The sequence below is a fragment of the Phoca vitulina genome, unplaced genomic scaffold, assembly GCF_004348235.1.
Source record: "Phoca vitulina isolate PV1807 unplaced genomic scaffold, GSC_HSeal_1.0 scaffold29, whole genome shotgun sequence".
NCBI lineage: Eukaryota > Metazoa > Chordata > Mammalia > Carnivora > Phocidae > Phoca > Phoca vitulina.
This window is the reverse complement of record NW_022589732.1, coordinates 14,653,774-14,665,914: the sequence shown is the minus strand read 5'-3', so window position 1 is coordinate 14,665,914 and position 12,141 is coordinate 14,653,774. Positions and strand designations below refer to the sequence as shown.

Genomic DNA, 12,141 nt, shown 5'->3' with positions numbered 1-12,141 from the left:
AACAGTCTAGGACCCTGAGTTAATGGTTACACTAATCTGGACACGATAAAATTTTAGGGAACTATATACACCACCACCACCTGGCCAGTAAAAAACAGTGTGTGCAAAAACTGGTAACATTCTAGTAACATCTGTAGTCAACTTAAGAGTTCTGTATTAATAAGGAAAGTTGGGTGAAGAAGAGTGCACAGGAACTCTCTGTACTATTCCTGCAACTTATGTGAGTCTTAATGTATTTCAAAAGAAAGGAAGAGTATATTAAAAATGTTTTAAAAGACAATTGGGGTGACATTATGACAAATAAGAGCCTCCAAAGACCATCTCTTCCATTAAAGCAACAAGACATCCAAAAAAAAAAAAAGTCAAAATCAACTTTTTCAGAACTCTAAATGTTAACCAAGGGCTTACAACAATCTGGGAAGCATTTAAAAAAAAGGCCAAATACCATTAAAAACAGCAAGCTTTGTGCCATTTTAACTTGCCCTATCCCCATCCCCCTCTTCCCAGCTCCATGGTAGCTTTAAAAAGCGAAATCACACACACACATTGAAAACCAGGAGCCTAGCAGCTACTGGAGGGGTCAGAAGAGGACTGGAGCTCTTTCAAAGCCCTATTTTCAGAGAACTGCTATTATTTGAGCTTACAGGCAGTCCCCTGAAAAACCCCATTCCTGAGGCTTCTTCTTATTTGACCTCAGAGCTTGCCCAGCTCTAACAGCCTTTTCCCCAGGGGAATTTGTCAAAAACAATCAGCTGCAATCGTTTAACATCCCAGCTTCTGAAGCAGTTGGCCCAAACAAGAAGCTAACCGAAAAACTTAAAAGGAAAAGTGGGGGCATGAGATATCCATAAAGGGTTCTGAAAAGTTCTGAATATTCCTGAGAATCTAGAAGGCCATGTACATGTGCCCAGAGCTGTGGCATGCTCAAGAAAAACCTGAAAGGTCCTAAGCAATCATCTCTGAGCCATAAGCCTCTGCACAAGCAGGAAATAAAGGTTATGGCAGAGTTGTAAGCCTGCCTGAGTATGAAACATATGCTTCTACAAGCACACAGAGCACTCAGCAAAGATTGGGAGACAGTAACAAGCATTGGCAAGAATGTGGAGAAATTGGAGCACCTGGGTGACTCAGTCGATTAAGCAGCCTGCTCTCGATTTCGACTCAGGTCATGATCTCAGGGTCCTGGGACTGAGCCCCCATGTTGGCTGAGCTCAGCGGGGAGTCCCCTTGAGGATTCTTTCTCTTTCTCTCTCTCTGCCCCTCCCCCCTACTCACATACCCGCAGGCTCTCTTTCTCTCTCTCTAAAATAAATCTTTTTTTAAAAATTTTTTAAACCTTCTATCCTTTTACCCAAAAAACATTCCAGGCCCAGATAGCTTCATTACTGAATTCTATAAAAAAGGTAAAGAAAAAATACCAATCATACAAAACTACATTATGACAGTGTGGTACTAGCCTAACAATATACAAACAGATCAATGGATCAAAATAGTGAGTCCTGGAAAAAACCTACACCAATCTAATCAACTGACTGAGGACTCTTTCAAGAAACTCTTACACCACAGCAAGAAGATAGTTTAAGATGGATCATAGATGTAAATGTGAAAGCTAAAACCGTAAAACTGGTCGCTAGAGGCTCTGGGGACTCCAGCGCATCCACGCGGCGCGGCGCTCGCGGTTTCGCCTTTGCGCCCGCGCTCACCCCGTTCTCCCACTTCTGTGGGGCCATAGTCGTTCCGTGTGGAGAGTCAGTCCCCGAACTCACGGGCTACACTTTCCTAATGCCAGCAGTATCTGTTGGAAATGTCGGACAGCTTGCAATGGATTTGATTATTTCTACACTAAATATGTGTAAGAATGGTTACTTCTATACCGATTGTCTTGTGCCGATGGTTGGAAACAATCCATATGCAACTGCAGAAGAAAATTGAACAGAACTCAGTATAAATGCTGAAATATATCCATTGCCTTCAAAGAAGCTAGTGGCTCTTCAGTTAAGATCCATTTTTATTAAGTATAAATCAAAGCCATTCTGTGAAAAACTGCTTTCCTGGGTGAAAAGTAGTAACTGTGCCAAAGTTACTGTTCTTTCAAGCATTCATATCACCCTAATGATCTACAGCTTCGCAGATGTTCTAAAGAAATCCCAATGGTGGGGGCGCCTGGGTGGCTCAGTCGTTAAGCGTCTGCCTTCGGCTCAGGTCATGATCCCAGAGTCCTTGGATCGAGCCCCACATCGGGCTCCCTGCTCAGCGGAAAGCCTGCTTCTCCCTCTCCCACTCCCTCTGCTTGTGTTCCCTCTCTCGCTGTGTCTGTCAAAAGAATATTTAAAAAAAGAAATCCCAATGGTGGTTCTGCTGAAATTTGTTTCAGAAGGAGACAATATCCCAGATGCATTAGGTCTTGTTGAGTATCTTAACGAATGGCTTCAGATAATCAAACCATGTTTACAGTGTGATGACCCCACAGCATCTGCCTTGCAGTGGAAAATGCCAAGTTCGTGGAGATTACTCTGTGGCAGTGGTCTTCCCCCTGTGCTTTTTTTAAATCTTTTTTCAGTTTTATACCTTATGTCACAAGACATTTATTACCAACACAACTGTTAAACAACTATATAAAAAGTTATATTATCTGAGGATGTATTAGAAAATAAATCTTTACTTTTCACAAAAATCTCAAAGAAAATGGATTAACAAAAGTTGTTTTGCCATGCTTTTCACTATATACAACAAATGTAAATTTTGTACAATAAAATATTTTCTAAGTAATTTTGTCTGAAAAAAAAATAAAAATAAAACTCTCAAACTTCTAGAAGAAAATGTAACAGAATAGTTACACAATTTTGTGGCAGGGATAAGGAAAGATTTCTAAGAACACAACAGGTAATAATCATAAAATAAATCAAATCTATTAATTTGACTTCATCAAAATTTAAAACTTCTGCTCCCAAAAGATACTAAAATGAAAAGACATGGCTCAAAGTGTGGAGAAAACATCTGCAAACATATCTAAGTGTGTGTGTGAGAGTGTGTGTGTGTGTGTGTGTGTAAAATTTGAAAAATTACTTGTGTCCAGAATATAAAGAGAACTACAAATCAGCAACAACATGGAAAAAAAAAAAAAAAACTATAGGTTAAAAGACTTAAACTGACAGTTCAAAAGAAAAGATAAGCAAATGGTATATAATCACAACATCATTAGTCATCAAGGCACTGAAAACTAAAACCATGAAATACAACTACAAACCCACCAGAATGGCTAAATAAAAAAATGCCAAACATTGTTAAGAATATGGAATAACTGGAGGCGCCTGAGTGGCTCAGTTGGTTAAGTGTCTGCCTTCAGCTCAGGTCCTGGATCCTGGGATGGAGCCCTGTGTTTGGCTCCCTGCTCAGCAGAGAATCTGCTTCTTTCTCTCCCTCTGCCCCTCCTCCCAGCTTGTGCTTTCTCTCTCTCTCTCTCAAATAAATAAATGAAATCTTAAAAAAAAAAAAAAAGAATATGGAATAACTGGAAGTTTCATAACACCACTAGTAGGAATGTGGAATGTGTTCAGTTTTCCATTTTGAAAAAGCTTGGTGGTTTCTAAAGGTAAATAGACATCTATCCTAGGACACAGCAATTCCATACCTAGGTATTTACACAAATCCATACAACGGCTTAAAAAAATGTTCATAGCAACTTTATTTATAGTAACCAAAAACTAGAAATAACTCAAAGTCCACCAACAGGCTGTTACTATCTCCATATAATGGAATATTACTCAGCAATGAAAAGGAACAAACTACTGACATACACATCAAAATGGATGAATCTCAAAATAATTATTGAACAAAAGTAATCAGATAAAAGTAAATAGACACAAATAATACTTACTGTATAATTTCATGTATATGAAGTTCTACAACATGCAAACCAATATCTACCGATAGAAATCAGAAAATGGTTGCCTGGATAGGAGAGGGAGTAGGATTGATAGAAAAGAGGAAGGGGAAATGAACATGTTTTATATATTGACCTGAGTTGTATTTATACAAATAAATAAATATATATGTATTCATATTCAAAATTTAGTGAACTTCGGATCTGTGATTTTACTATATGGAAATTATATCACTGACATTTTTTTCACTAGCCAAGTGAATAGAATGAAGAAATATTTATGTCCCTTAGGCTCTGTAAGGCCAATTCTTGCATTTGTATTCTGAATACACCTTCTTGCACACTCAAGAAAATGATCTCTGATAAGGTAACTTATTTAATAAAACTCTTTTTTTTTTTTTTACAAAAAATTAGAAGTTTATAGTCTTCCCTACTAATGAGACACTAACTTATGTAGTAAATCTTTTTTTTTTTTTTTTAAGATTTTATTTATTTGTCAGAAAGAGAGAGACAGAGAGAGAGCACAAGCAGGGGGGAGCAGCAGGCAGGAAGAGGAGCAGGCTCCCCACTGAGCAAGGAACCCAATGCGGAACTCGATCCCAGGACCCTGGGATCATGACCTGAGCCGAAGGCAGACACTTAATCGACTGAGCCACCCAGGCATCTCAAGTAATAAATCTCTTTTTGACCAAAAAAAAAAAAAAAAATCTCTTCCCTCTGTCCAGCTTCATCTGTTTTTTTGCTTCCTAAAGGATCATTCTTTCCGGCATACAAATAATGTTGACAATTTCAGCCCTCCCCACCCCAAAAATCTCCATATATATCTTCAACTATTATTAATTCCCTGCTGCCCATTACAGTAAAACACTTATAAAAGATAGTCTATGCTCTGTTAAACAGTAAGTTCCCTTAAACTAGATACAATTGTTCATTTTATTTAATTCTTTTAGTTATCTCTACACCCAACATGGGGCTTGAACTCATGACCCCGAGATCCAGAGTCACACGTTCTTCCGACTAAGCCAGCCAGGCACTCCAAAATTGTTCATTTTAAATTCAATTTTCAGAAGTACATATGTGACATGACTAACACGTATAATTTGTAGCTTAAACATTTTTATGTTACTGTCATTTTTTTTTTATGTTATTGTCTTTAAATCCTCACAATAGCCCCACTGGGTAGGTATTGCAATTATCTCTAACAGAAATAAGAGGTTCAGGATGGTTTTATTTTTTTTTAAAGATTTTATTTATTTATTTGATATACACAGAGAGAGAGAGCGCGCACGCACACAAGCAGGGGGAGTGGTAGGCAGAGGGAAAAGCAGACTCCCCACAGAGCAGGGGGAGCCCAATGCAGGACTCTGGATCCCAGGACCCTGGGATCATGACCTGAGCCGAAGGCAGTCAGTCGCTTAACCAACTGAGCCACCCAGGCACCCCAGAAAGGTTTTATAACCTGCCAGAAGTCAGACAACAAATAAATGATTCCCAACTTCAAATTATGTGCTTTCATGTTTTATATACTACATCTGGACATCCAGAACTCTCAGTACAATAAAAATGTCTGACCGATGAAAAATACCCAAACCTAGACAAAATATAGGCTAATATTCCATTATCTTATGGTTCTATTTCAAATCTACTACAACAAAATTATTACAGTGCACAAGTAGATGACCAGATAATTTATTACCCAAATGGGACACATTTGAGAATAAAGGAAGAGCTATTAATAATTATGCCAAGATAACTAGCATGATCCAGGACTGTCCTGGGCAAACTGGGACATACGGTCATCCTATTTATAAGCCAGCTTTGATATTTGAAAATAAAAATCCATACTTATGTTTTATTATAGTATTTTTTAAATAACAATTTAAAACTGGCATGAGTAGGCATGAAGAGGTAAAGAAACAAGATCGTTAACCAATGTGACAGGAAAGGGTTAACATTCAAACAGTCTAGGCAATCATTTTGGTTCCCTTCTATCTTTTGACAGTTCTTATTGTAGCAATACTGTGGCTGAAAAGATTTGTAGTTAGAAAACCTTGTATGCTTTTTCAAACAAAGATGACCTATTTACAAATATGAGCATTAACAACTGACAACACTGCACAGTTCTTTTTTTTTTTTTAAGATTTTATTTATTTATTTGTCACAGAGAGAAACAGAGCGCATGCACAAGCAGGGGGAGCCGCAGGCTGAGGGAGAAGCAGACTCCCCGCTGAGCAAGGAGCCTAATGCGGAACTTGATCCCAGGACCCTGGGATCATGACCTGAGCCGAAGGCAGATGCTTAACCAACTGAGCTACCCAGGCATCCCAACACTGCACAGTTCTGTATGAGAAGGATTTCTGTTTTCATTCTTCAGAATATTTCATAAATGAAACAATTTCATTTTATTTTAAAAAGCTCATTTGCCTAAGAAGTCCCATAGCATAAAAAAGTTTGCATAGTAATCTGAAATTTACAATTCTTATAAAAGACACAGGTCCTGCAATGAGTCTGAAAATTCTATTTAAAGGCTCCAAAGAAACTAACTCAACAAAGCAAGGCAGTTTCAATCTTAGCCACATTTTAGTCTCCATATGAATGTTCACCATCTGAGTGGCTTGGCAGATCTTACTGGATGCATCTCAAAAGTCTTGAGTGTTACAAGAAAAATACCCTAGGACCCAACCCACAGCCCACATAATTTTCCAATGTAGGCCTAACCCACAAAAGTAGTTCCAGAATCATCATGTAGGGCACAGTCATGTCAAGTCCCAGAATAGACCAAATCAGACCTGTCTGGACAGGCCAAAGAATAGGGTTCCTTAGCTCTATAGCAAACACTCTCCCTGTCTCCCTACCTCATTTTCCTAGTCTTCCTGGCACAAAATCAAGTTCTAAAGCAATGTCCAAAAACAGTATAGGCACTGATGTTAGGAAAACAAGGCAATATTCACAACAGTATTTTGAAACAGTGTTGCTCAGTGAAAAGTACATAAAGTAGGAGTCAGAAGACCTAAGTTCTATCTTAAGCTCTACCACTGCCTAACTAGGACATACCCTTCACTTTGAGCCTCAAGGTCCAGTATAGAGAAAGGAAAAGGGTAAAATGCCCTCTAAGATTCTTTCTCTTTTTTTTTTAAGATTTTTTATTTATTTAATTGAGAGAGAGAAAGAGAGCAGGAACAGGCAGAGGGGCAGAGGGAGAAGGAGAAGCAGACTCCCCGCTGAGCAGGGAGCCCAATGCCAGACTTGATCCAGGGACCCCCCAGATCATGACCTAAGCCAAAGGCGGACGCTTAACCAACTGAGCACCCTCTAAGATTCTCATCTAGTCCTAACACTGCACATCTTTCGATGTCTCCTGAATTTAACTCAAGCATCAACTTTCCTATTGGGCCAATTAAAAATGACAAGAGCATCAATTTATCAAATATGTTCTATCATTTCCCAAATAAAGACCAGTTGGAATCTGATATATATATAATAAAAGACAAAAGTTATTCTTCAAGGATTATTGGTTTTAGAGGCTGTAAATTTAGACTTCATTAATAATGATGCAGCAGAACAGAATACAAATAAGTCAAAAAGATAGTATCTCCAGCCAATTTCATTAAAAGATCTTAAGTTTTTTAAAAAATGCTTTTGATGGGCGCCTGGGTGGCTCAGATGGTTAGGCGTCTGCCTTCGGCTCAGGTCATGATCTCAGGGTCCTGGGATCGAGTCCCGCATCGGGCTCCCTGCTCCTTGGGAGCCTGCTTCTCCCTCTGCTTCTCTCTCTCTGTCTCTAATGAATAAATAAATAAAATCTTTAAAAAAAAAAAAAAATGCTTTTGATTTAAATCATTATTTATGAATTCCTAATAGCTGAATGCTAAATTGTAAAGGGCATTGAACCAGGTGTCTATAGGGATCTGGATTCTAGTTCAAATCTGCAACTGTTGGGTTGAGCTTAAACCAATCGCAGTATCTCTTAGCTTCAGTTTCTTGAAATGTAAAATGAGGGAGGGAATCAGATGGGTAAGTTTGCTTCCTATTTAAAAATTTAAAATTTAAACTTTTTTCAGACAACACTTTCTCTAAGAGATTCAAATTGCTTTAATGAGAGAACATTGCATTTATAAAATGCCTTAAAATTTAAAAGCACTTTCATACCTACCTAACAACACTGTGGGATACATATTAGTATCATCATCACTGAATATTTCATTAAACAAATGTCCAGAGAAGAAAAGGAAAGGAAAATCAGTGAACTCAAGAAAAATGATTCAGTTAGAACCCAGGTATGCTGACCACTAGTCCTCACTGGTTTCCAATCTTACGTTCTGTCATTGCAAAGACTTACATATTACTGTATTTAGCAAGAATTATTTTAAGTATGGTGTAAAAAACATTGGACATAAAGTCAGATTTGGATAATTTTGTGATCTGCATCACTCTCCTCACCAGTAAAAGCTGGTCAATAATACCCATCTTTGGGCTACTGTTAGACTAGGCACAAAACAGGAACAAGCCTAATACCATGTTTGTGAAAACTAAAACTGACAAAATTCACTGAATGCAGTCTTCAGTGGAAAGTGGCTGGTATCTGTAGGATTACCAACTCATTCAAAACTGCGACCACATATAGAGAGTTGCTTCAACTTCAGTAGTCTCCCTGCCTACTCATGAACCTAAGTTCTAAGTTATCAAATTCCTTAGAGGACTAAAGAAAAGCAAAAGAGAGTTGCTATAATTGTTTCTCACAATACTTGACAATTTTTGTCCATAGAAGCAGCTTTTTCAGGAAACTTAAGTATATTGTTTCTATAAAAGCATCATGCAGTGCACTACGTCATGGACGTCTGTATTCAATTCCTAACTGCCACTAAATGATTTCGCACAAGGCACTCAACTTTTCTTGGTCTGTTTCCTCAGGTGCAAATGGGGTATCTGGTTTAGATAACATATACAAAATTTGGGGGGGTCGGAGTGACTGGGTGGCTCAGTCAGTTAAGCATCTGCCTTTGGCTCAGGTCATGATCCTAGGGTCCTGGGATTGAGCCCCACGTCAGGCTCCCTGCTCAGGGAGAGCCTGCTTCTCCCTCTCCCTCTACCTGCCGCTCCCACTGCTTGTGCACGCTCTCTCTCTGTCAACTAATAAATAAATATTATTAAATTATATTTATATTATATATATATTTATATTATATATATAGTATTAAATTATATTTATAAATAAATAAAATCTTTTAAAAAAATAAAAAAATTTGGGGGGTCATCATTGTGATTCAAGACTATGTAAAATACAAACGAACATCTAAAGAAACAACCATAAAATTTAACTATTAGCAATTATCAATCCTTCCATAAGTCAAATAAGGCTGATGTCAACCTTTAATTCAGTCTTGAACACAACAGCCAATTCAACCCCTACATTAAACACCCATCCGGTTGTCACTTGCCAAGCAACAGAAGCTTTAGATTTGTGTTTCTCCACTGAAGAGCAGTCAGGACCATTGTCTAATGGTCAGTTAAGACTGAGTCCACATAAGAACTGATTCTTAACATAGAAAGTATTTGACCCACACTCCTAATTAGCAGCAGGCTGCAAGGATGGGAATGGAAGTGGGAGTGAGGTGAGGGGAGATTAACTTGCTTTGACAGCATGATGTTAATTCATCCAAAAACACTCTTAGCATTAAAAGCTAGACTCCCACATCCCAATATAACTTACTGTGAAACCTTTCCAAGTAGGTCTCCAAGTTTTAGCACCTGGATTTCTCCTTCTGCATAATGAGGTAAATATTCTTTGTCTATGTTAGTATAAAATTATATAATTTAAGAAAGAAACTATATCCGAGTTCAGCACAGTTGCATCTTACCTTATCTTACCTGAGGATTAGGTTTCCAAGTCATCTCTTGAATATTATATAGTCAAAATTGCCACTGAGATATCATCAGGGCTTAGACTGTTGGCAGCTCACAAGCCAAAAATTAATTTAGTTTATTCTCTTCAATTTGTGCTAGAGCCTCCCTTTCCCTGGGACAATGAACGCCAAGGTCTACTTTAAAAGAGGCAGTTCAGAACACTGGGTAAATAAAGCAATTTATGTCTTTTTATAAATAGTCGCATTAGCATAGTTAAACATTCAGTCAATGCTACCTGCACAAAGTGGAGCGGCCCCTTAAGCTGTCACCATTAAGAAAACAAAAACAAACAAAAAAACCGAAGCTTCACAACTTTGGAAGAGCAATTGGGGTTAAGTCTCCAGTTCATGGCTCTCATTATATACCTACTATCTCACAAAAGTCATTTCACTTGTAACTCTCAGATCCAAGTGGGTCAACAGATGGTACCTTGGGGAGCCAGAATACGAATTCCAGTCATAAGCAAACATTTTAGGGACACACAATTTCGCAACTTAGGGGCTATGTATCTGCATCAGAGCAGGGCCAAATATGCTGGTCTGCTCACGGCCATCAACGAAGTTGTCAGAAAGCATGGCATGCAGGCATAGCCACACACGGTCCACGTCACACTTCCTCAGGCGCTGGGTCACCCCTCGGGGGGAAAAGGCAGCTGCATTTTTTTTCATGAGAAATCCACCACTACACACACAAGCAAGCTTCAAGCCCTGGGATCTGGGCGAGGGTCACCTCAGCGGTGCTGCTAGTTACAGGGCTCCGCCATGTGCAAGAGACCCAAAAACTTCTGAGAGCAGCAATGACCAAATGAAAAGTGCAGAGAGAACCTCCATCGTGAGGGGGACCCGTGCCACGGGGAGGTTGCAGACCACTCAAGAGAAGGGGCGACAGTTCTCAGCAGTCGGGAGGCTAACGCCCAGCAGGCGAGCACTTCAGGCTGCCGCCCTCTCTCATTACCTGATGGACGTCATGGCTTCACTTTCCTGCCCCACGCACCAGCGCTCGCCTCAGATGCTCTGCGTCCGCACCGGCAGCAGCAGCGGCAAGAGCAGCAGCAGGTACCACGGCAACTGCTCCTCTGCTCAGGCACTCGGCGACCGGGAGCGCGTCCTCACACACCCCGCACGCCGGCGGCCCCGGCCGAGCCGGCCCCACGCGCTGATTGGTCGCGCCGGGAGGGGGCGGGCGCTCCGCCCACGGCCGGCGGCCGGAGATGAGCCCGGGGCGCCTCCGGCCGAGGCGAGCCGCCCGCGTGTCTCGTGTCCGCTCCCTGGCGCGCTGGCTAGCGCAGTGGCTAGCGGGCGCGGTGGCCATCTTGAGTCTTGGTAACGAGGTTCCCCCTATTCCCGGCTTATGGGGCAGGAGGTTGGGTGCCCGCCTCAAAAATGGCCGCCCCAACTGGCAACGGGTCTGTCAGTCACATGGCCGCGGTCTACCTCTGCAAGCTCAGGTCGCTTTAACAGGACTTGGGACAGGGACGCTGTCAGGGCAGTCTGTGGGGATGGGGTTTAACAGCCTGGAAAACCCATCTGCAGAAGAAAAGCAGCAACCTTCTGGGAAAACCTCAGCCCGGGGAAAATCGAATGCGTGGCAACAGCAGCAGGATGTGTTAAATTCGAACTCGCAGCCTTTAAGAATCAGTTGCTGAGTCCGGTGGTCTCCAAACGTTCTTGGACTTCAGAAACACTTAGAACGGTTTAATATGGAAGTGTCCAGGGCCCACTGTAAACTTTGTGCATCAGAATCTAGAAAGGTGGGGCCCGGATACTGGTGTTTTTAGCCAGTACCAGGTGTGATCCACGTACACATACAAAGTTTTAAAGCCTCTGGGTCAAATTGGCCCACTCATACTATACTGCTTACCACACTTTTCTGAAAAGTATGCAAAGGTCTGAAGCAAGAATCTAATGCCATAGAGGGGGGGAAAAAATGGAAGGACCCTAACTCCTGGTCTTAACGTTATAATTTAGTGGGGCTAAAGGGTTAAGAAACTGATTCTGAACCACTAATAAGACAGGTAAATTTCAACTGCGGTAATGATCGGAGGGAGGAAAATCATTGTAAGCTTTATGACCTAAATAGCTTTTCTTTATTCCCTCTTTATTCTCGGTAAAGTAGTATTTATATTAACACACTACAGCCTCCAGTGGCATTCACTTACTGACCATATAGGGTGTGATCAATTCCACAGGTCTGAAATCAGTTATATTAGAAACACGATCCAACATATGATACTGAAATGTGCCCAATGTGATCGAAATAACTGAATTTATTTTATTTTATTAAATTTTAAAACAAAGCAATGTAAAATATTTTCCATCAAACACAGTTTTTTTCATTGGACTAGATCTCACTTT

General features: G+C 40.4%; 1 protein-coding gene and 1 pseudogene across 3 annotated transcripts in view; one reads left to right on the top strand and one right to left on the bottom strand.

The window, feature by feature from the left end:
* Positions 1–12,141, bottom strand: part of ADK (adenosine kinase) — a 506,764-nt gene that overhangs the window by 473,817 nt on the left and 20,806 nt on the right. Inside the window, exon 1 of one of the 3 annotated variants that reach the window (XM_032423646.1) lies at positions 10,742–11,162. The exons of the other annotated variants lie outside the window; for them this stretch is intronic. Within the exon in view, the coding sequence (XP_032279537.1) occupies positions 10,742–10,755 (14 nt within the window). The 5' untranslated portion in view covers positions 10,756–11,162. Of the gene's footprint in view, positions 1–10,741; positions 11,163–12,141 lie in introns of those variants that run through there. 3 annotated transcript variants of the gene reach the window in all.
* On the top strand, positions 1,573–2,617 carry LOC116644249 (annotated as a pseudogene).